The sequence below is a fragment of the Enhydra lutris genome, unplaced genomic scaffold (assembly GCF_002288905.1).
Source record: "Enhydra lutris kenyoni isolate GAN:26980312 unplaced genomic scaffold, ASM228890v2 scaffoldscaffold9, whole genome shotgun sequence".
NCBI lineage: Eukaryota > Metazoa > Chordata > Mammalia > Carnivora > Mustelidae > Enhydra > Enhydra lutris.
The window spans coordinates 33,170,262-33,194,765 of record NW_019154093.1 but is presented as its reverse complement, the minus strand read 5'-3'; the positions used below and the strand labels follow the sequence as shown (position 1 = coordinate 33,194,765).

General features: G+C 47.9%; 1 protein-coding gene across 1 annotated transcript in view; it reads left to right on the top strand.

The window, feature by feature from the left end:
• The window catches only part of LOC111142881 (Janus kinase 1), a 125,120-nt gene that overhangs the window by 88,403 nt on the left and 12,213 nt on the right, over positions 1-24,504 (top strand). The window contains exons 6-13 of the mRNA XM_022496274.1: positions 3,602-3,765; positions 5,614-5,956; positions 7,492-7,677; positions 11,297-11,454; positions 13,687-13,810; positions 15,831-16,017; positions 21,318-21,424; positions 24,255-24,398. Of these exons, the coding sequence (XP_022351982.1) occupies positions 3,602-3,765; positions 5,614-5,956; positions 7,492-7,677; positions 11,297-11,454; positions 13,687-13,810; positions 15,831-16,017; positions 21,318-21,424; positions 24,255-24,398 (1,413 nt within the window). The remainder of the gene's footprint in view (positions 1-3,601; positions 3,766-5,613; positions 5,957-7,491; positions 7,678-11,296; positions 11,455-13,686; positions 13,811-15,830; positions 16,018-21,317; positions 21,425-24,254; positions 24,399-24,504) is intronic.

Below are 24,504 nucleotides of genomic sequence, written 5' to 3'. Positions count from 1 at the left end.
GGAGAACCTGGAGTTCCCACGGTGGGTCAGGCATCACAGGGTTCACATTCCCTTGGGCAGCTGACCTGGTTGGGAGCAAGGATGTGGGGCTTGCTCTGTAGGCAGGCCTTGCTGTCCTTGGACTCAGCCTGAGATGAGGTGGAAAAAGGCAGCAAATTCAGTGCCTGGGGGCTGGTTGTCCCACTTGTGGGTTTTTGAGGCTTTACTCTACCCTATTCCTCTCTTTTCCCCTCATCTCCTATCATTTTCCTTCTCACCTGCGGTGCCTCCCGTGGAGCTGCAGAGGGACGCCGCGAGAGAGGGAGGGTGTAGTTCAGTGGGCCGAAGGTGGGGACATCTCAGTATGCAGTAACGTTAGGGGAGGAAGGAGGTGGCTGCCCTGAGTCACAGCAATAGTAGGGCTGGAAGATTCAAAGCTAGACAAAAAAAGAGAAGTTAGAGTCACCTAAATTATATTACCCTATCTGAGATAACAAATATTTTCGGTGATATGCTTCCTGATTTTGCCATATACGTCTTTATTATGTACTGTGTAGTTTTTGAAAATACCATTTTATTAACTGCTTTTTTATCCATCCTCTTGATGGTATTTCAGATGTCAATTAGAAATATAGATCTTTGTCTTAATGACTTCCTAATCACTCAGTCATTCAGCAGATACTTACTGCTGGGTGTCTGTGTACCCCTCACTGCGGTACTTTGAGTATTGTGTGGAACAAGGCACACATGGTCTCTGCAAGCAGGAGACGTGAAACCAAGTTGGACAAACAGAAAACAAATAAGCAAATGAAATGATACATAAGTAATACATAAGAATTGTGAGAAGTGCCACAAAGGAAAAAGCTTTTGTGATAGGGAATATGGGGAGGGGGTTGGAGTGGGAAGATCTAATTTGAAGATCGGAGAAGGTCTCTAAGGAGGTGGCACTTGTGCTGAATCTGGAAGAACAAGGAGTCTGCAGTTCTCAGGAAGGAGAGGGGAGAGTATTTCTTGCCTGTAGTTTTTCAGCAGCAGCACTACTGACATTTTGGGCTGGATAATTTTTTTGCTGTGAGGGACTGCCCTATGCACTGTAGCATAATTACCCACACCCCTGGCCTCCAGTCATTAGATGTCATCCCCCACCAGGTGTGACAACCAAAAATGTCTCCAGACACTGCCAGATATCCCCTGCAGGGCAAAATCTCCCTGATTGGAAGAGTCTGATAGGGAAGGAACAGAATGTGGGAAGGCTCTGAGGGAGGCAGGCAGGAGTTGAGAGGAGAGTCAGCGTGGCTGCAGGAGAGGAGAGTTGATAAGGAGTGAGACTAGGAAGACTGACAATGAGCTGATCATGTGAGAGCGAGATGCTGGTTTGGCCTCGTGTGGTGGAAGGAGGGTTGGAGAAAAATGGGTGGAGCTGCAGTTCTGAAGATGGACTTGATAGGACTTGTTGATGGGTTGGCTGTGGAAAGGGGGAGAATGTGAAGTAACAAAGATGATTTGGGGCAGTGTTTGATAAAGAATGGAGTCCTTGCCTACATTGGGAAGACGGAGAGCAGCAGGTTAGAGAAGGGGTGGGAATTAGGCATTCTCTTTTGGAGATGCCTCTGGAGATTGCAGGTGGGAAGTGAGTATGAGGCTGTAATCCAGAGGGAGAGGCCTCATTTATTTAACTCATCACGTCTTTGTGGACGTTTTTGGTTTTTCTGAAGTTTTCCCTATTATGCTATCATCGTTATAGTAACAGTTTGTTGTGGACAGCCTCCACGTGTATTTGTACAAGTGTCATATTATTTCTTTAAGATACACTTTCACATGTGACTTTTGTGTCCCAGTTATATTCTGTTGTACAGCTTTAGTTTCTGGTTGCATTTGATTCCCATTCCATACATACCTTAGGATTGGCCTTAGAGACAACAGAAATGCACAGCCCCGGGCAGGTAGTGTGTGGAAAAAATAAAACAAACTGGCCATTTTCAGATGGATCGTTTTTTTGTTCAATCTCCCAGTTTTATATATTCAAGGGAAGAGCATGCCATACTTCCAAGAATAAGTACTGCATTAGACTCTGACCTTCGAGAGGTTCAGGAATGAGTTAGTTAAGGTAGTTATATGGTGATGTTTACAGAAAATCACAGCCAAACAAAATAGTTTCAGATTTTGTTCTGCTCTTCACACACTGCTGGCAGAGACGATTGTTGTTGGCCCTTAGTTTATGGAAGTGAACAGTGTCCTTTTCGTACGTGAGAGAAACAAGCAGTCCTATCTTGGAAAGAAGAGGAACTGCAGCAGTGAGAAGCCTCTGTCCAGAAACCACTGAACTGAAGTCCCTTCAGGGAAAGTGAGTCTCTTACTTCTGTACAAACACTGCCCCTAGACTTCACGTCTGCCTCTGTTCCAGCTAGAGAAAGGCCAAAGAGTTCCACGCACTTGGGGTTAGTAAGGATTGAGTGTGGCTGTAGCGCAGTGTTGAAGATCCAGAGCGCTGGGGTCACATCAGGTTTGACTGTCCCCTACCGCTTTCTGGATCCCTGGCTCCCACGGCACTCTGTCTTTCCACTTGACTTTGTCTCTGGTAGCTGCTTCGTGCTCTCTATTACTGTTTATTCTTTCTTCTCAGGACAGAGTCTCCCTGAGGTCAGGAATGCAGTCTGGCTTACTGCTCTGTATCTCCCTGGCACCTAGAATGACATCTGGCCCATAATTGGTTCTCGGTAATCAGTAATTACCAAATGAGTGAGTGAAGGGATTTAACCCTTGAGTACCTTAGATTCCTCTGCCGTTAGGTAGAGCTGATGATGTCAACATCCACCTCATAGGGCTGTTGTGAAGATTAAGTGAAACAGTAAATAAAAAGAAACCTAGCACAGTGTCAGGCACTGAGGTTAGGGTTCAAGAAAGGGGAGCTAGCACCGACATCATCGTCATTACTCTGTACAAGACAAGTGGCAGGTACTGATTTTTAGTTTTCTTTTTTGTTTTTGAAGCCCTCACTGGCTCTTGGGATGTTGTGCCCCTCCACCAGGGAGGGGGGCATATTTTGGTGAGACATTTCACTACTAGAACTTAAACAACAGGTGCTGATAAACTTAGGTGTGGTAATGATACACTGTAAAATGTGGATTCCTTCCCCTTTCTCTAAGTCTACCTCAGAATGGGGTGTGGTACCACGCCTGTCATACACCCAGTTCCCAGGCTAGGATATCTCAGCATATGTTTGCAGGACCAGAGAGCCAACCCCAGCCAGCTGTCACCCTCCCTTACGCAGGTGCTATCTAAGCCCACTCCGTGCTGCTGGCCGCCATCATTTCTAGATAAGCCCTCAGAAGGGGCCTCACGTGTTTATGCTGTTCAGCAGCAGCTAATACACTGCTTAGTAAATATTTGTTAAACAAATGAATTAACCTGGGGAGAACATTTCCTGAGCCCCTCCATACCCATCTGTTGAGAAGGAGCTTTGGTGCCAGAGAAACTGTAGACCTTGTTAGGCTCATTGCTGTCCTGCTTTTCTGGGAGGCACCTCCCTGTGTGGGGAACCTTCCTTTCAAGAACAGAGACGGGGTGGACTATTGAAACTTCAGTGGTGGGTGGTTCATTTCTTCTCATCTCTGCTCCAAAGGGACAGTATGATTTGGTCAAATGTCTGGCTCCCATTCGAGACCCCAAGACCGAGCAAGATGGGCACGATATTGAGAATGAGTGTCTGGGAATGGCTGTCCTGGCCATCTCCCACTACGCCATGATGAAGAAGATGCAGTTGCCAGAACTGCCCAAGGACATCAGGTAAATCTTCCTGCTGGCTAAAGAATTGATCGTGGGGACGGTGCTATTTTTATATGTCCTCACCTGGCTCCGTGTAACTGCTGCTAGTTTTTGGCTGACCGCTTCTCTCTGCAGAGCCCAAATCTGGTTTAGAACATTTATAAAAGGCAGCACGGTTATAATGATAATAGTGACCTGATACTGAATGTTGGCTGACTTGGGTGAATGCTCTGGGCTAGGGATGCCAATCAGATGGGTGGGCTACGTGCCTACCTCGTGTGCCTCTGCCTATGGTGGGCATTGCCTTTATCCCTACCCTTTTCCTTTTGTGCAGGACCATGTTAACATCCTTCTCAGTATGTTCTATAGGCAGCCTGAACTAGAGTTCACCAGAGAGCCATGAGGCTGATGCGAATGATGTTACCGCAAGAAAACTGTATTTACTTAAAAATGTCATCCATGATCAAGTCTTTATGAAGACACGTTCAATCTGTGTAATTTCTACCCATCTATAAAATGTGTGTGTATTTACTAAGGAGTGTCTCATTGCGAAGAGCAAGTTATTTAGAGCTGTATTGTTTGTGATAGGCGGCATGCGCTTTCTCAGAAGTTTCCTCCATGTATCTCTTGTCCCGGGGCAGAGTCTGGCAGGGAGTGAGCACAGAGTGGGGGCTGTTCCTCAGTGAGCTGGGGCTGGACTCGTACTCTGCTGCTGCCTTCTCATTTTTTTCTGTGGCTTTTGCTCTGGGCACCTCCTCTGTCCTTCGTCATGAGACTGAGGTGAAAAATGACACCTCCCCTTTAATCTTCCTCTCTGTTACCTTAATCTAAAATGTTACAGTGTTGGGCGCCGGGGTGGCTCAGTTGGTTAAGCAACTGTCATGATCCTCAGGTCATGATCCCCTAGTACTGGGATCGAGTTCCGCATTGGGCTCCCTGCTCACAGGGAGTCTGCTTCTCCCTCTGATCTTGTCCTTTCTTGTGCTCTCACTGTCTTTCTCTCAAATAAATAAATAAAATCTTTAAAAATAAATAAAATAAAATGTTACAGTGTTTGTGGGGTTAAATTCCAAACTTTGCTGTTTCCCACTGTTAGAGAGCATTTGTACATCAGGGACTGCCCAGTGCCAGATGCCATCTCAGGCCTGGCAGTGATAGGCAGACCAGTCTCCCCACCTGTCTGGTCCCCCATTTGTCCTTTCCTTCATGGGTGTTCATACTCTTCTTGTTGAGACTGTTAGTCATAGATACTCTCCCATCAGCAGGAGCGTAAGTACCTGATCCTTCAGCTTCCTTGTCAATCTGCTACCACATCTGGGACACTTCCATGTGGCAGACCCGAAGTCGTTTGTATTTAGATTTTGTGTGTTTTCCCCTTTCTTACAAAAGCAGCATGTGATCTTCTAGAGAAAGTATAAAACAGACCTGAAAGTAGAATATACAGAATATGTATAATCACTCTTGACACCTTTCAAACCACTGTCTAACTGAGGCTGAGTCTTAGTAACAGTGTATATGGGCACCAGCGAGCGCAGGAACAGCGACAGCAGCCAGCAAACACATGAATTCATGTCAGTTTTGCTGCCTGCCTTTGTGACCCAGAAAACTGGATGATACTTGCAGGAATTCCCATTTCAGTAAAATCTGTGGAACATGTGTTTTTCCCTCTCTTCCAGTCCCTATTCACCTTTTTCTCCTTGTGATTATCCTTTCCTCATGCTTACCCCATCTAAGACCCCCCTGGGGGTAGGTCTTCCTTTCTCATGGGGCAACACATGGAAGGAAGATTTGTAGACTTGGGTTTGTTTCTGGACTATTCTCTGCTGACCTGGACCTGAAAGAAAGACCTATTTTTCTACTTTGTTTTAGCTACAAGCGATATATTCCAGAAACATTGAATAAGTCCATCAGACAGAGGAACCTTCTCACCAGGATGCGGATAAATAATGTTTTCAAGGATTTCCTGAAGGAATTTAACAACAAGACTATTTGTGACAGCAGTGTATCTACTCATGACCTAAAGGTGAAGTACTTAGCCACCTTGGAAACACTGACAAAACATTATGGCGCAGAAATATTTGAGACTTCCATGTTACTGATTTCATCAGAAAATGAGATGAATTGGTTTCATCCGAACGACAGTGGAAATGTTCTCTACTATGAAGTGATGGTAACTGGAAATCTTGGAATCCAGTGGAGACAGAAACCAAACGTAAGTGGTGGTGGGTAGCTGATCAGCAGGGACCAATGTGTATCAGAACAGACCTGTTCTGTTTATCCGGTTGGGACTACCTGTTTGCATGTCCATCACCCCCAGCCTCTGAGTGTGTTCGGGTTAGAGACCATGTGTCTTTTATTGTGTTCATGCAGCAGAAGATTGGAGTAAGCATTTGCTGAGCTCTGAAGGGACATAGAGAAACAGAACAATGGCCTATATAATGTGTAGTCATATAATAGTAATAGCAGGCATTTACTGAGCACCTCCCACGTACCAGGTACTTTTCTAAGCATTTTACATGTATTACTCATTTATGCCAAAAAAAAAAAAAAAAAAAAAAAAGGCAAGCCCTGAGGAGTGTACTACCAATTATCCCTATTTTATAGATGAATGTAAAGAGGCACAGAGAAGTTAAGAAACTTGCTCAAGGTCATAACTAATGAGCGACTGTGCCAAGAATTGAACTTAGGCTTCTGGCTCCATGAAATAGGGTAATTGATTTTGCAATTTAAAGCTGCTTTTTTGAAGTATTTGCTGGATGAGGCAATGGAGAAGAGTGGTTTAAAAGCATGGGTTTTAGACCTAAATGGACCTGGTTCAGATCCGGGTGCCACTATTTATAGTTCTCCAGCTTTGGGGGGTTACTTCCCCTGTATCAGATGCATATTATTCATCTGTACAATGGAGATACTTACTGGATCTGCCTTGTGGAGCTGTTGAGAGAACTAAATGGCAGCACAGAGCCCAGCATGTACTAAATGTTCAAAAATTATTATAGCTGCCATCATCCTCATTATGGTTATCAATAATACTAAAGTAATGGTGAGATTTATTTTCTCCTCCTTATTCATACTAAGAAAACAATGCCTAACACTTACCGAGTACTTTTTTTCTGTAGAATAGGTATACTCTTAATGAGAACTTACCTAATCCTCAAAGAACCTTGTGAAGTGTAAGCTCTGTTTTACGGACAGGGAAATGGAGGCTCAAATTGATGACCTAACTAGTTAATAAGTAGCAGATTATTCAAGCATGGGATTCATATCTCCTTTTTAAAGTTTCAACTTGAATGTTGTTAGGAAGTCAAGCTAATCAGTGGTAGGTTCTAGAAGGAGAAAGCTCAGGTTCTGTCCAGCCACATTTGGGAAGACATGTTCTGTGCTTGTGTTGAAACAGTTATCATTCTGGAAGTGAGAGGACCTGATGGTAGATGCCTGTCTAGTGAGCAGTTGTTTCCCTCTTTGAGTTCACTTGTACGTTATAGATTATGTGAAGCATTTAGTCACTGTGCTCGTTAAGGTCCCTCCCAGGTTTAAAATCCCAGGATTCCCTGATTGGCCCCAAAACTGCAATCCTAAACCCACCTGTGCCCCCTCCCCCAGTTCCTTTGTAAGTCCAGGCAGGCTGGCTTTCTTCTCTTTGAATGTAATAAGCAAGCCCTGCTTTAGTTTTCCAGAAGCATGAACCTTTTTCACCAGTAGAAAATGAGAAAGGCAACTTAACTCTGGCACCCTTATGCATCTTATCAGGTTGTTCCTGTTGAAAAGGAAAAAAACAAACTGAAACGGAAAAAACTGGAAAATAAACACAAGAAGGATGAGGAGAAAAACAAAATCCGGGAGGAGTGGAACAATTTTTCTTACTTCCCTGAAATCACTCACATTGTAATAAAGGAGTCTGTGGTCAGCATCAATAAACAGGACAACAAAAAAATGGTAAGTTTGCTCTGGAAGTAATTCTGTCTGGATCCGGTGACGAGAGGGAGACTTCGTGGAGGACGGTGATGGCGGCACTTGTTGTATGGAGTTCCTGTCCCGAAGAGAAAATCTGATGACCGTCTCTTTCTCCTCCTTAATGCCAGAAATCCCTCTTGTTTTCACTGACATTATCAGTGCTGGTTTTTGAGTGCCTCTCTTTGGTTTTGCAAATGTGTCTCTACCTTGGGTTTGCTGCCCTCCCAAAGATGTTACAGCATAAATATTTAATTCATGAAGGGGAGTGGATTTGAAGGAAAAAGAGCTGGGTGAACCTTAGCTTTTTCCCCCAAGGGCTCCTTTGGCCTCTCTGTGGAGTCGGAGTCCAGTGCTTCCTCTAGGATGAGGTCAGTGGGAAGCCCCGCTTTGCATGGCAGCAGACTGGTTAGGCTGGAGGCTGTGGCCACAGTGGCTGTCCTCGTTGTGGTGTCAGGCACACCCTAGTCACTCTCGGATGGAGGAAGGGGGGTGTTCAATCTCACTTCCTCTTTTTTGGTATCACTTAAGGACATAATTTAGGCAGGCCAGTTTTGGCAGGGGAAGTAGGAACACTGCCAAAATAAACATGTTTGTGTTGGGGAAGTCACGGCTGACTGCACGTGGAGAGGATGGGCAGCCGAGGCGGGGCACTTGCAGAAGGAAGGTAGTCAGCACCAAGGAAAAACCATGTTTTGCCCCAGATTTGGCAAAAACTGTGTTAAAAGGATAACACTTAGTGGTGAGAACGAATCTGGTGCTCTGGTTTAGAACAGATGAACACCCTGTTGTTCTTGCCTTTTGGAAGCAGTTTGGCAATACATACTGAAAGCCTTGAAAGTATTTATGCATCCTCCATTTGGGAACTTAGGGCTGTTTTCTAGAAACAATGAGAGATGAAGCCAGTGGTCTGTGAATGAGTATGGTTGTCCCAGTGGAATTTATAGTGTAAAAGTACTGAAAATTACTTAAGTATACAATAATAGGAGAATGGTAGAATATTCTACCCGAGTAGTAGAATATTACATAAACAATTTGATAAAATTTTATAATCTGGGAAGATGCTTTGTAAATGGAAAAAAGCAGAATATAAAACTCTCTATAGAACAGTACCAATTTTGTTCAGAATGTTTTTTAAAGGTATGCATATATATAGACACACTGTTAGGAGAGTCAAATATTAACAGCTGTTATTTGTGGTTTAAATCTTTCTATTCTCCTAACCCCCCCTTTTAGCAATAAATAGTTAATTTCATCAGGAAACTGTTAGTGAAAAATAAAGTGAAGGGAGAAGTACAAGAGTCCAGATAGATGTTAGCGGGTAGATAGAGATGGAGGGAGGGAGAAGGTCAAAATAAATGCTCTTAATTCCGCATATTACAGAGATGAGGCTGGATTATATGCTGTGTCCACAGGATCTTCTTTAGTCTTTACAGAAAGCGTAGCTGTAGGCATTTTGGCTCTGTTTCCAGTGGGGAAATGGGAGACCATGGACAGGTGTAGACAGAGAAAGTGGCAGCTCCAGCCCCAAGGCACCCTCTTCCCCAGAGACTGCCTTGAGGAAGAACTTGTGGCGCATCCGTGCTCTGGCTTTTCAGCAGGGTCAAACCCTGAAGATACGCAGCAGAGCCGGAGAAGCAGCCAGCTGGGACAGTGTGGTGAGCCTGCTCCTATCCTGTCCTGGCTGGTGGAGTCTGGCCTGGTGCCTGGGTGGCACACCTGTCCCCTTGGTTGGAGCCTCCTTGGACTGCGTGGGCTGGTGAGTCTGCCAGCTGCATGCTCTGTGGGGAGCAGGAGGAAGGTAGGGAGAAAGAACTCTGTGATTTCCCTGGACTTCATTTTTCTTTACAAACCCTAGCTCCTACTACATGCCAGGCACTTCCCATTTTGAGTGCTTTACAAATGTAAACTCTTTCCATTTTCATTGACCTTAGAGGTGGTGGGTGTGTTATTATCTTCATTTTACAGAGGAGGAAACTGAGGCACAAAAAGCTTAAGTAACTTCCCCAGGGTCACACAGCTCTTTGGTTAAACTATTTGAAATGGCCGATATTTGACAGTTTGTGACCTGTAAAAATGATGATTACCTATGCTTCTCCGTAATAGCCAGTGGAGATACTGTGACTTGAGCCCACATAAACTAGTTCCAGAACCTGTAGCTAACACTGTGATGCTTTCTCTTCTTTATCTCTTTCCCCTGTCCCTTCCCAGGCATGGAATTTCCAAGCCCTTTGATCAGGCAATACTTAGGCTGCTGGTCTTTCAGGAAAGCATGACGGTAGCATGTTATCAGGTTAAATATCTCTCCTCTCTGCCTCTTCTTGACATCTTCCATTTCCATTTAGACTTCTGTTCTAGGGAACTTAAGTCTTTGTGTGGTCTTGATTTTTTATGTGATTGGGTGAAGGGCTGCCTGAGCCAGACTACCCTGCATTTGCTCTTTGGGGAGCTGCAGGTGGATAAAAGAATGCACACTTAGCCCAGGGCCTCCTGACTGAATATCTGTCCCTGTGGTGGCCTTGACCTCCTTGGCTCACAGGTCCACAGCAGACCCTTCTTTTGGCAAGATAGCTGTCATTAGCCCCACTTACTTCCATCCTTTATAGTTGCTTCTATCCACAGGGAAACTTTGATTTTCTCATCTCTCTTTTTCTCTGCCAGCAGCCTGTCCTTTCTCTAGTGCTGTGGACAGAGTCTTATTCTCGTATGTCATTTTGCCCTCAGAAGGCTCTGGTGCTTTTTAATGTTCTTGTGAGACAAACCTCTAAATGGTTTTCCTTTCTCCTTCCCTAGGAGATGTTCCTGGTTGAGCCCATGGCTCCTCTCACATGGGTAATTTTTGTTCAGGGCTCTATGACCAAGGCCAAAAAAAAAAAAAAATCACCTGTCTTCACCTCCAGGTGTTTTTGTTGTTGTTGTTGTTGTTGTTGTTGTTATTTTTTTGAAAACCTCCCTTCCGTGGAAGTTCCCTCTCTCATCTTCTCCATTTTTGCCTTTGCTCTCCCACTTTGAGTAAGACTCTCTGCCTCCTCCAAACCCTCAGAGGTCTCTGGGCTTAATCTAGCAACCTCATCATTGTCTGGGACCATTCCTGGATTAAAATCTGGGCGTTTCACTTTCTAGACCAACTCTGTATGAGAGGAAGCCCCAGTGCCTGTTTCCTTTTCTGTAAAATGGGACTGATGCTACTGAGTCAGTCATTGCTTCTTGCTAAGACTAGGGTACCACTTGCACACCCTCTGCTCCTACTTCCTCCACTTCTTTTTAACTCCACTTTTATACCACTGTACCCCTGATGCAGGCTTGCTCCTCCCTCTGGACCCGGTTGGCAGCCTCTCCATAGGTCTCCTGCCTGCCACAGCTGCCCATTCCACCTTCCTCCCACACAGACACGCCATACCTCATCTGATAGTTTGGAGAAAATAGACAAGAACGTATGCTAACCAGTCAAAATCCTGTATTAATGCAAGGGGTATGGTTACTTTGGGTCATGTGTGCTGCATTGTGTTTTAAATATCTTCTCGGTGTGGACCTCCTCATAAAATCAGCTGCCTCAAGTGGTAGGCACGTGATGTAACCATGGCCGTGTCTTCTCTCTCACCAGGAACTGAAGCTCTCGTCCCATGAAGAGGCCTTGTCCTTTGTGTCCCTGATAGATGGCTACTTCCGGCTCACAGCAGATGCCCATCATTACCTCTGCACCGATGTGGCTCCCCCATTGATCGTCCACAACATACAGAATGGTTGTCACGGTCCAATCTGGTTGGTTCTGGCACCTTTTCAGTTGCCACTGGTGGAAAAGAACCACATTTTAGTAATGGGGCATGTGGCCTCCTCAGATAGAGGAGTCATCAGTTGTTTAGGTGGGGGCTGGTTGAACGTGTTGAGGACTGACTTGGTGCCGTCTTTTCCATCCCTGCTGTCCATTGCTCAGGCCTTCCTGTCATCTCTTACCTTGGTTCGCGCCATAGACCCTTTCTTCTTCCCCCTTGGGGTCTCCTCATAGTTTAACCCCCTCACTTCTCTACAGCTGACTAAAAGATGCTACACTTCCTAACCCCATGCTGTGCCAGACACACAGATAGGACACAGATCCCAGTTGCACTGTAGTGAGCAATGGCATCCTGCGTGAGCTTGTCTTAAAGTGCCAGATAAATGGTGGGAACAGTGGGGTGACCAAGCCGTAGAGCTGCAAGGGGCTTTGGTGGACCTCTTGTCTCACTTGCATCTCAGACCTAGTAGCCCTTACACAGATCCCTCCAGTGATGGGGCACTGAGTACTGCATGAGGCAGCCAGAGACTATAGCTCTGATGGTTACACACATACGTGTCTCTGCTAGGGAGTTGGAAATTTGCCTCCCTCATTTCTTCCTTGCCACTTGACTTCTGCCATTTGAAGCAGCGGGGATTCAGTGTACTTCCTTCACAAAGGACTGTTCTTTAGAGGAGAGCAGCTGCTGTATTTCTTCTGAGTCTCTCTTCCCAAACCGAAATAAGTCTGGGGAAGCATCTCTTCAGCTGCTTTCCTCATGATAGGTTCCCACCTCTTCCCTCTGCTGGTTACTTGTGGACAGCGAGTTCATTGGTGGGGGATCCCTAGTTTTAGGAGGCTCACAGACTTGTGGGCAGATAGACACACAGAGAAAGGTAGAGCAGGCTGCCAAACATTGTAATAAAACACCTCCCTCGACTATCCCAGCCACAGTTAGGCTTCAGGGCCCTGGCCCTGGCTCTTCCCTTGGCCTAGAATGCTCTTCCTCTGGAATGTATACAGCCACCACTTCCTTCAGATGTCACCCAGATAGCGCCTTATCAGTGGAGTCTTCCCCAGCTACCTTCGGTGAAGTAACAACACCTCTTCCTCTACCACACCACACTTCCTGGCGCCTTCACTGTGCTGTAGTTTTCTTCAGAGGCATTTCTTACCTCCTGACTTGCTTTATTTCCGTGCCCGTTTGTTTCTCACCTGCCTAGCCTCGCTTCCCAGAGTACGAGCTACATGGAGGCAGAGGCACTATGTGCTTTTGCTCGCTGCTTTTCCTCAGTATCAATGGCAGGCCCTGACACATACTACAGGCCCTCCACAAGCATTTGCCGAAGAGGTGAACACTTTGTGTTCTGTGGGAGGCTGAAACTCAGCTGCCTCCTCTGAGTAGGCAGCATTCAGAGCAGATTAAACTTAGAAGAATCAATGGAACTTGGCAGGCCTTGAAGGGGGAAAAGGGCCTCCCAGATGAGGGGTCACCATGTGCAAAGGCATGACGTTCCAGGTCACGGAGCGGTTGGTCTCTGCCTTTCATACACGTGTTGACCATGTCAGTCCTCTTTCACCGACAGTGAGCACCACTCACGGGCTACTTGGTGCCTTCACTTGTAGATTTATTTAGTGATTGTTCACTGCTTTCTGTGTGTCAGCACTGGTTGATCCTGGGGTTACAAAGGAGTGTAGACAGGCATATTCTCTATTCATATCTTTCTGACTCTTTGTTCTTTTATTCTGTGTTAATTATTCAATTACTTATTCACTGAGAAGCTACTGTGAGCCACGTGTGCTCTGGTTACTGTGGATACAGCAGTGAACAGAATAACCCCAAATTCATGCTCTCCCGGGGCTCATGTTCTAGTTGGGCAGCCTAGGGATGGCGGGGGAGGGACCCCATTCTGTGGCGGGCGCTGTATGATGGGCAGCCGTGCATCACCTCTGTGGAGACATCTCCTGCGCAAGCTGGAGACCGCATGTGCGGGGATGTGAGGGACAAAGTCGGGCTCAGTGCCCTGGGCGGGAGGCCAGTGCTCTTCTAGACCTTGGAGACTTGATGGGCCTTGAGGCTCCTTGGCATCTCGGCCTGCCGCACGTGTCTGCTCAACAGGACTTCGGGACCCAGGACAGGTAACATGATGGGTCTGTAGTCCTCGAGCCAGATGAGAGATGTGGAAATCCTGTGGGGTTATCTGCTATGAGCCCTTTCTCCCTTTCCCTTTCTCTCCTTCTAGCACGGAATATGCCATCAATAAGTTGCGGCAAGAAGGAAGCGAGGAGGGGATGTATGTGCTGAGGTGGAGCTGTACTGACTTTGACAATATCCTCATGACGGTCACCTGCTTTGAGAAATCTGAGGTCAGTCGGGAAAAGTCTTGGTCAGTCTGGCCAAGTCATATCGCCACAGGGTATTTGGTGCAGCAGGCCCAGGGGCTCCTCTGGAGAGGACCACACTGGGATGTGGGGTTAGAAAAGCCTGGGTTTCTGAGAAAATCCTTGGCAGTTCTGACCGGGACAACCCCACTCTTCAAAAGGAGACTTCCAAGCAGCCAGACCCCAAATGTTTCTTCCTCATGGCCCTTTCTTCTCTCAAGGGACTCATGGCAGTGATCCATGGTGGCTCTGGAAGGTAGAGCGTGGCCAGAAAACCATTTCACACCAAACTTTTATTAAGTTTAATGCACTTATTGCAAGTGGTTGATTTTACACTTAGTGACAAAATCAGAGACCCAGAGCCATGTCTGATTTGTGGCACTGACTCAGTAGACCAGTGTCTACTGACGAGTGTCTACTGAGTCAGACATTTTAACAGATGACTCGCTGTCCTGTGTTTGACAAGTGGAAATGACTCTGTTTAGTGACTCTAGTGTAGCTAGAATCCAGGAATGGTGTGAATGATATCCCAAAAACAAAGATAAAAGCCAAAATTATTGACCTTACCTCACTAGACCGTAGTACAGCCTTTGTCATTCATGCAGTTTTTTTAAATACAGGAAGTGGAATATTTTAAAAGACCCTGAGTTTTACAGAATTAGTCCAGATAAATACACTAGTGTTGACTGGTTAGTGTGAGCTGGGAGAACTGGGGCAGCAGGGGGATAGGGAGCGGGGAGCTACAAGGTGGAAGTCAGCACAGGAGCATGCCATAGACTTCAGACGGTGGAAGGAAAAGTACTGGGGAGCCCCTGGGGGCTAGACTCTGTCAGGATTGGGAAGAGGAAATGGCTGAAGGAACCCAGTGCTGCCACGTGTCCTGGGCAGTGTCTAGGTGCCACTGCCTGCCTGGGGGTGTTCCTGCACAGCAAGGTCTCCCGTTGGGTACGGACGCAGCGGGTCAGAACTTGTCAGGTTTGCTGCTGGGCAGCATGCCTGTCTTCTGCTTTCATCAGTCTTTGAGGAAGTTTAATGTTTTGAACATGGATGGGCGCACGAGACAGCCCAGCCGCCTTCTGAGGGGGAGTAGCTTATGCTGTACCAGGAATGTCGGTGACTCAGAGGCATGGTCTGCCTGAGGTCAGATCACCTGGGGAAACAGGATCATAGCTGTGGTTACTCTTGCTGTTCAAGGTAGCTCACCAGACGCTGTGCTGAGCACTTTTATCTGCCTGCCCTTATTTAAACCTTACACTGACCCTGTGAGATAGGTGGTATTATGCGCATTGTACAGATGAATTGTACAGATGAATAAACAGATGAATAAACCAAGGCCTTAGGATCTTAAATATCTTGTCCTGTTCTATACCATAAGTAGATTTTTCTGACCCTCATCCTTCATTACTGAAATATTTTTCTCTGTACAAAAAGCACCTGTGAAGGAAAACCTCTGCTTATACTTCAGTCTGTGGTGCCACAGAGTCCTGAAAATAGACCGGATCACGGACTGCCACCTCCCAGGGTGGTTCTCCTCAAATAGACGCCTGGCAGGGCTCAGTTTGAGAGACTGCCCAGATAAATATTGTTATAGTAATTATTATTTCATGCATAATAATGTTTGCCAGTCTTTACAAAGTACTAAGTTTTTTACTCTGTCGTGTAATCATAGCAGTCCCATGACTTTGGTTTTTCAGTGGACTTCCTCTTACAGATTTAAGATGAGGTGATGCTGTTATAGAAGTCCCTGCTCAGTTATGCTTTCTCCCTAATGTTAACTCCCTTCAGTCAGTGTCTTCTGGGTTGACTTATTTCTTTGTTCGATTACTCGTTTAGAATACATTTTACTTTTGAATAATTACAGATTTATAGAAAGGGTTCAGAGATCGTACAGAGTTTTAGCTGTCTTTTATCCAGCTTCTCCTGTTGTTAACAGATGACATGCCCATGGTACATTTGCTTGACCTGTTTAAAACACTCCGTTTCTGGTCATTTTCCTGATGGGCAGGTGCTGGGAGGCCAGAAGCAGTTCAAGAACTTTCAGATCGAAGTGCAGAAGGGCCGCTATAGCCTGCACGGCTCGGACCGCAGCTTCCCCAGCCTGGGGGACCTGATGAGCCACCTCAAGAAGCAGATCCTGCGCACGGACAACATCAGCTTCGTGCTGAAGCGCTGCTGCCAGCCCAAGCCCCGAGGTCAGTCTCCCTGGGCCAGAGCCGGGCCCTGTCCCTTCAGGGTTCCCCCACCCTGTGGCAATGCTCCAAGACTGGTAACCCAGAGAGGCTGGTTGGTTGGAAGAAAGTGGCCCCTCCCCCCCAGTTTCTAGGTATCTTTCACTTCATCTTGTTGCAAGTGCATCCCCACTTCCAATCCCAGCCCTCAAGTGTCTACGTTTTCTGTAGAATAAAACCTACACACCTCTTCTTAGCAGCTCAGGCTTCAGGAAGAGCCACATTTGGATTAGTAAGCAGAAGCTTACCACTTTCCTCTTTAAGATAAAATGTCTTGAGAGTTCCCCTGTGAGTCCTTTATTATCTGGGAAGCATTCCTGGCACATCTTCTGTGGGCCAAGAACTATGGTGAATGCAAAGCATCAGAAATGCCTGCCACCCAGTCTCTGCTCTCCGAGGGTTTCCAGTCGCATGCAGAAAATGCCCCAGGGAACCGAGGCCACTGCGTCACCTTGGATGGGGACGGTCAAACATCCGAGCTGTGGCATGGAACACTACCCGGAGGAGGTGGTTCTTGGACAGTGAGCGTGGGGCTTGCCTGTTAGTTGAGGGCATTTCCTGCTGAGCGTGTGCAGGGGCAACATGGCAGGCCACAGCAGGGGCTGCAGAGAAGCAGGGGCTGAAGGGCTAATGTGTCTGGTGAAGTTAGAAGGGGCAGGTGAGGTTGGGGGAGGAAGATTTGGGTCAGAAGGAGGCCTTGGGTGCCATGCCGGGGAGTTACAGTGCCAAGCCACGGGAGGGTCAGGTTGTGAAATGGACAGGAGGGTGAGGAACCCGGCTCTTGTTTTTGAAGCCCCGTGGATAGTGTCACCGATGTCCTGGAGGCAGATTCATCACCTAGAATGTGAGAACTGGAAGGACAGAGAACACCTGGTCAAATGCTGCATCTTAACAGATGAGAAAACTGAGTCCTGGAGAAGTGGAGTGGGTCTCGCTGAGGGTCAGGGCCAAAAGGGTTTGAGTACCAGTCTACCTCAAGTGTTTTTTTGACATCCCTTACTGCAGGGTGCTGCCTGCATGGGTCAGATCCTTCCCTGAGAGGAGGTCAGGCCTCAGAGAAAGGGTGGGTAGCACCGGCATTCTGATGCCCTGGGAAGTGTGGTGGGAGATGCTCTCAGGAGTCTCTTTGGCAGAGACGCCTCTGGTTCTCTTAAGGGAATTTGTGAACCTTGATGTCAGGGGTGGGCAGAGGAAGCAACACCAGGACAAAAAGGGGCCTGGGTTCTTGATGTTTGAATCACTTTTTGGCCTCCCAGCAAGGGGCTGCCACCGCATTCGGTGAAAGAGGAAGGACTTATGTTCTTGTTGATCAGATAGGGTTTCCTGCCAGCTCTGGGGGTAACTGCAGCCTTTGTTTTCATGCTTGAAGATGTTCTGAAAGGGTAAAAACATGTCTGCCCCTTAGCCCTGAGACCTCAGGGTGAGGTAGAACCTTAAAGCCCAAGGACCCTATTTACTCACATGATCTCTCCTAACAGATATTAGGAGCAGTCTTTACTTTCCATGGGATGCGTGATCTTTGGGTAAGGTTGAGGAGATGGAGAGCTGCGGCCACAGGTAGCGAGGGCTGGTGGCAGATGGGAGACAGGAGCATGATTACTTTGCTGGAATTAGCTGGGGAGGTCACTGGTGTCGATGCCACCCTACTGGTCCAGATCTGGGATCTGGTAACAGTACTGGAGAAGCACAGGAACAGACTGAACACCTCTCATGGCTTCTCATGAGGCTCCTAGAACTCCACACCGAATGTGCTTAGTGTCTGTCTCTCCCACTTGAGTATGAACTCTTAAGACGGGATCAGTATGGACTCTTTTTTTTTTTTTTAAGATTTTATTTATTTGACAGAGATCACAAGCAGGCAGGGAGGCAGGCAGAGAGAGAGAGGAAGGGAAGCAGGCTCCCTGCTGAGCAGAGAGCCCGATGTGGGGCTCAATCCCAGGACCCTGGGATCATGACCTGAGCCGAAGGCAGAGGCTTTAACCCACTGAGCCACCCAGGTGCCCATCAGTATGGACTCTTAAGACGGAGTCACGTTTACTGATGCCTGTCAGGTGAAGGATTATAGCAGTAACCACCGTATTGTGGGTGCCTGCTAATCTCAGGAGCTTTTCATGCATATTTGCTTTTATTCCATCTGACAGTGGCTCTTTGTAGCTATTATAGAAATGTGGAAATGGAGTCTCAGAGATGTTCAGTGATAATAGTAGCAACAAGTAGCGATGGTGATGACGAGGGCTCCTATGCTTCCAGGCCCTATTTGAGGGTCTTTCATGTTCAGAGTCATTTAATCTTCAGAACAAGCCAGAGTGTGTTATAATCCCCATTATATTTGCGTAGGTAGGTAGAGGATGACTGGGGAAGTGAACTCAAGTCTTCTGACTCCAGCTCTGGTGATCTTTCCCGTACATCCCATCATGCTCCGCAAAGGTGCAGGGGCAGCCATCAGCCAAGGCTCTGGGGTGAGAGCTAGTTCTCTTGACCTGGAGAAGGGAAGGGCCTGGCGGTGGGGAGAGGAGGAATGAGCCCTGTGTATGAGGCCTGCTTCTGTGGGCTGTCAGAAGCCCTTTGTCTTGACTCTGCACCCGCAAATTAGAGGAGTGGTAAAAACATGAAAATTAAGGAGAAGGTCATTTTTGGTTCCTCAGTGCTTCTGCCCTCTTAACTGCAAGGTTCTGATGGTCCAACTCTGACCCGGGTGTCTCACTTGAAAATGCAACTGAGAAACTTCTCATGGAATAAAGGAAAAGCAGGTGGCCACTCAAGTGGATGTGACAGTAAAGCAAGCCCACATTTCTGTGTGTTGTCCAGTCCCACTGCCCCTCTCCATGTCTGAGGGTGACCGTGGCAAGAAGGGGCTAGCCAGTCGCTTCTCAGCCTTTTGGCTAAGATCAAGTGAAGAAGGGGATAGCCAGCCAGCAGAACTCACTGGCCCAGTCATCACTGACCTTCGCACTCCCTCATCCTGGAGTGGGGCCAGGGGCATGATTTCTGCACCTTTGGCTCTGACACTGTAAACTTCTAACTTGCCAAAGCTGGTACAGGATGGTGGTGCTGGCCGAGATGTAATACTGGTCTTAACCACAATGGCTGCCAGTTTTGGAGCACTCCCTGTACACCAGGCACTGAAGTAAGCCCTCTGTGTACATTGTCTTGTTTATCCCTCACAGCAGCCTGCTGAGGGGCATGGCTATGTCTCCCATTTTTCTAGTGAGAAAGCAGGTTTAACATCTCCCCCAACTCATACAGTTGACTTCAGTGCCATGCTTCCTGAAGCTACCGTACTAATCATCGGCCCATAAATGGTGCCCGTTTTCTTCCTCCTCTCTGATTTTCAAAACACCTCCACTGCCCCAACCCTTTGTTGGGGATACCATTTAGGTGGCCCTTTCTTGGTCTTTTCTCCATCAGGGCAGTCCTGAGTTGCCTGTTTGAATCTGATTTTATCCAGGTTCCAGAGTGGAGTCAGGATAACAGAATGGAGGAGATCACACTAGAGAAAGGGTACCCAGGATATGGTAATAAGGGGAGCTTGTGCCTGAACCCAGTGTCTGGCTCCCAGATTTGTACCCCACACTAGGGCCATAGGAAGTACAAGCCTGGAGCCATCTGTGACTGAAGTGTGAGCCTTCAGGGCTTATTAACCGCCTGGCCTCCAGCAGGCTGTTTAATCTCACTGAACCTCTGTTTTCTGACCTATAGAATAAAAAGAAGGGTAAAGGGGCACCTGGGTGGCTCAGTGGGTTAAGCCTCTGCCTTCAGCTCAGGTCATGATCTCAGGGTCCTAGGATTGAGCCCCGCATCTGGCTCTCTGCTCAGCGGGGAGCCTGCCTTCCTCTCTCTCTCTGCCTGCCTCTCTGCCTACTTGTGATCTCTGTCTGTCAAATAAATAAAATCTTTAAAAAAATTTTTTTTTAAAAAGAAGGGTAAAAATACCGTGTACCTCATAGAATTGTCATAAGGACAAAGGAATTACTGTGAAGAAAGCTCTCAGGGCAGTGGCTGGCCAAGAGGAAGCAATCAGAAAATGTGAGCTGACAAAAAACAAGAATAAGCCTGGGCCTGCACGGAAGTAAGGATTTGAGAGACCGTGTCCGAGTTACTCGGCTGACTGCGGGCACCTGGTCCTCCGCAGCTCAGGTTCTTCTAGGGTTCCAGAATCCTCTCACTGCAGTCTGAGTCTGGAAGGGGGCTCTCTCAACCCCCACAGTGACGTAGCTTGAAGTAGCTCCGTGGTGGGAAGGCACCTTCTGTGGATTGTAAGTAAATTCCACGAGCCACCTGTGCTCCTAGTGGCCTGGCAGATTTTGTAAAGTGTTCGGTTTGCCATTTGAATCCGTAGAGTTGGGGCGCTGGTCTGCTCATAACCTATTCATTGAGTTAGCGCCTCCCTGGAGTCAGGCCCTGCTGGGAGCCCAGAGAGAGAGGTTCAGGCACGACCTTCTCTCTGGATTATCTGTCCTGTTCTTTTGCATAAGATCAGTGTTGTTTTACCCTCCTGCCTTGGTTGCCATCACCCCCTAGACCCAGCAGACTGCTGCTTCCTCCCTACCCAGCTCTCGTCCTTCAGGTCATATCCTGATTATTCTTACACGGTGAACAGAAACTTCCTGAGTACCTACCACATACCAAGGTGTGGAGGTAGAGCAGGAAATAAGATAGACACTGTCTCTGCCGGTGGGGAGTATCTCATCTCTGATTCTAAAATGTCACTTCTGGGGATGCCTTGGTGGCTCAGTGGATTAAAGCCTCTGCCTTCAGCTGGGGTCATGGTCTCAGGGTCCTGGGATCAAGCCCTGCATCGGGCTCTCTGCTCAATGGGGAGCCTGCTTCCTCCTCTCTCTCTGCCTGACACTCTGCCTACTTGTGATCTCTGTCTGTCAAATAAATAAATAAAATCTTTAAAAAAGAGAGAATAATTTGTTAAAAAAATAAAATGTCACTTCTGTAGGCAGACCTTCCCTAAGATCTGCTATCCGAACAGATCCTGCTGTGTCAGCCCTCAAGCACCTGGGTCTGGCTTGGAGAGGAGCTGCACCAATTGGAGCTTTCCTTTTGATGGGTGGATTATTTGATTAGTTTAGGTTCTGTTATTAGCCTGCAAGCTCTTGGGGGCCTAAATCAAGTACTTAATAAACATTTACTGAATGACTGAACTAACACATGCACAGATATGTGTTTGGTGAGCACCATGGTTTGGCAGGCAGTTGCCTGACGGATCTTGAACCCTTGTGACCCTGCTCAGACTTCTTCATTCTCTTCCACAGAGATCTCCAATCTGCTGGTGGCTACGAAGAAAGCCCAGGAGTGGCAGCCTGTCTACCCCATGAGCCAGCTGAGTTTTGACCGAATCCTCAAGAAAGATATCGTGCAAGTGAGTCTTTGCTAAGGTTCCTGGGTCCACCTCGGGCCTGCCTCTTCACAGCAACTAGTCTGAGCATTTGGGGGAGTGAAGTCGGGGTTTCGGGAAATCCTATCAGAGAATAAATAAGGAGCTTTCCTTTCATAGTTAGAGCTGTTCAGCCACCGCCCTGCCACTCCACCAGCCTTGCCGGTGCTCCCCAGGGATACTTTCTCTTTGAAGGGAAATGGATGCGTCAGGCTTTGTGGGGTTATCTAGGGCTATGGGACCTTCTGTTGTGCATAGGAGTTGGAGAACTGGGTGGGGATGCTGACACTGCAGCACGAATCGGGTGTCTGGGGGGGAGTCTGCACCGATGACCTATGCTAACCTACCACATGTTGTGTGACAGAGCACTACTCAAGTTCAGTGCCTGGGCTTTCTGATGATGCTTCCAGAGGGAGCAAAGCTGGGGCATACAGAGCGCAGTAAGGGAGCTGGTGAGGCGCAGTGGCAGCCTGCAGGAGACCTGTCTTGAGAAATAGATCCCTTGGACCTGTGCTCCAGCTTGGGAGGCCTTTTGCCCAGAGTCTGTAGCCGTAGGCAGGCCCAGCTTCCCTGGTAGCTGCTCTTGGGCCTTGGCTAGTGGTGTGAGGCCCAGGGCAAAGCCCACTTTCTGTTCCATGCCCCCATCCCAGTCCCTGTACACAGAGCCACACACCAGGGAGGCTAAGGAGACGACATGCCAGCAGCTGTGGAGGGAAGGAACTGTTGACTGCTTTGGAGAGATCGCAACTTGGCAGGTGTTGGAGAGCCAATTGTGGGCTCACATCTGTTAGGGAGTGTGGTGGAAGGTACCTGGCATTAGGTTGGTTTCCTAGTTTACTTTTTTAAGTTAATCCCTAAAATTGTTGAGTAGGGTTTTCAGGAAGTAGAAGCCCACCGCTCCAACCGCCCCTCCCACTTCCCTTTGGATACATTCTTCACTGAAGGCCAGTTTTTATTGTTTTCTGTCCCTCTCATAGGGTCAGAGCTGTGGCCAGAGATTAAAATCACCAGGGCAGCAGTACCCTGGGCTTTTTTCTGTCTAAACTCGGCACTGTCCTTGGGCCCTTCCTTCTTTCCTTGCCCTCAAGCCCCTGGGCAGGTCCCAGCCATCTGCTGTGCCCCCAGCACTTGCCAAGCCCACAGTGACTGAGCCCTTGCACATGCCAGCTGTGGTTGCCACCCTTGGAGGGCCCACGGCCTGGAGGGGGAGCCGGCTCTTGCCTTTTCAGTAGATACCATTACTGAGACCTAAGTCCTAAGTAGGGAAATAGTACAGGATGTGGGACTATCAGAGAGGACCATGCTGCCTCGCCTTGGGAGGACAGATGGCTCCTTGGGGAAAAGGCATCGAAGCAGGGTTCTGGGGCATGGACGGCAGGTGCCTGGTGAAGGTGGAGGGAGTGGCTCAGAAGGAGGCTGTTGGAGAATGTGCCCGGGCCTCTGTGGGTTGCTGTGGAAGCCTGCTTCCATGACTTGGCCACTGGAATAAGCAGCCCTTCTGGGGAAGAGTAATTATTCTGAAAGCATATGGCTTTTACGGGATGTTCTGGGAACACAACTTCCCATAACCTTGATGAATCGTTTCGTGACAGCTGCTGCTTTAATGAATAGTCGCAGGACTTTGCCAGGATGTGGGAGACAGGGCAGATGCATCGCCACTCGGCTGTGACAGATGACAAATGGTGGCATTTGTGCAAATTAATATACCCGATTAGCAATTGTATACATTCCTGTAGGGGGCAGGGCTGATTTCAAGAGAATCCATTTTCTGCATTTACGGAGAAGGTCCTGGGCACCTCAACTTACAGATTTCATGAGATTAACCTTAGTGGCTTGAGAATGCCTGAGTTTAATGAATTGCATTTGGATTTCCCAATATTAAGAATGTTTAAATCAGAATTATTAAAGCTTGAACTGGAAGGGTCCTTAGAGACAGATGATTATGTGAGATGCTTTCATTTAGGACTCATACCATTTATTTGGTGGTGTTATCCCGTTTCGTATGTGAGGAAGCTGAGGGCCCGCCCTTCTGGTCTCTGCCTCGGTCTTCACACCCCTTCCCCACCGTGGGGTCTCTCCGGCAGACCCACATATAAACACGCCACAGATTTGAAAGCTCAGCATGCAGGCACGTATATACACACGCGCTGGATGGATGCATGGAAGATGAACGAGTCCCTGGTCTGGAGGGCAAGCAAACAGAACACATCAGCCCAGCAGATGGTTTCTACCCATGATGTGCCGGGCTCTGCACCGAGGAGCCTTTACTCCTACCTCTTCACTTGGTTCTAGAACAGTCCTGGGAAGTGGGTGCCATGGTTACCCCTCTTTACAGAAAGCACATCTCTGAGTTCGATAGCCAGCGAGCAGTCGAACCACCACTAACAAGCCCTTCTCTTTGTGCCCCAGCCTGTAGTAGAGCCCTGTGGGGTCCTCTCTGCATTGCTTTGGAGGCCCCGGGTGGGCTGCTGAAAGTTCTGCGATCGGTCAGGATTACGGTTTAGCCACAGCTTGTTTCAGAAGGTAGAAGGCAAGGAACTGTTTGGGAATTAACTGTCTCCTGGGGCCCAGGAAGGGTCCCATTTGCATTCAGCTAAGTAGCTTTATGTGTCTTTTGGAGGCCTGACCAGACGAGGCCCCGAGAGGCTGTGGCTGTGCAGGCTCTTTTGTCCTTGCCCCACTGTTTCTGCCCCCCCCCTTGCCCCCGTTTCTGTTATTTCTGGTGTGGCGGGTTCCCATGAAGGCCTCAGTGCCAGACTCGGGTGTCACTGAACCCTAGAGCGAAGTCACCCCAACCTCCTGCTTCCTCCTCCAGGGTGAGCATCTCGGGAGAGGCACACGGACACACATCTACTCCGGCACCCTGGTGGATTACAAGGATGACGAAGGGACTTCCGAAGAGAAGAGAATAAAAGTGATCCTCAAAGTCTTAGACCCCAGCCACAGGGACATTTCTCTGGCAAGTGTCTTCCTCAGAACCCTGTCCCCTCTCTAACCCCAGTTCTGGAGCCAGTGGGGCACAGTGAACAAGGAAGAACCTTTGCCTTTGTTTTGGTCTCGTGGTT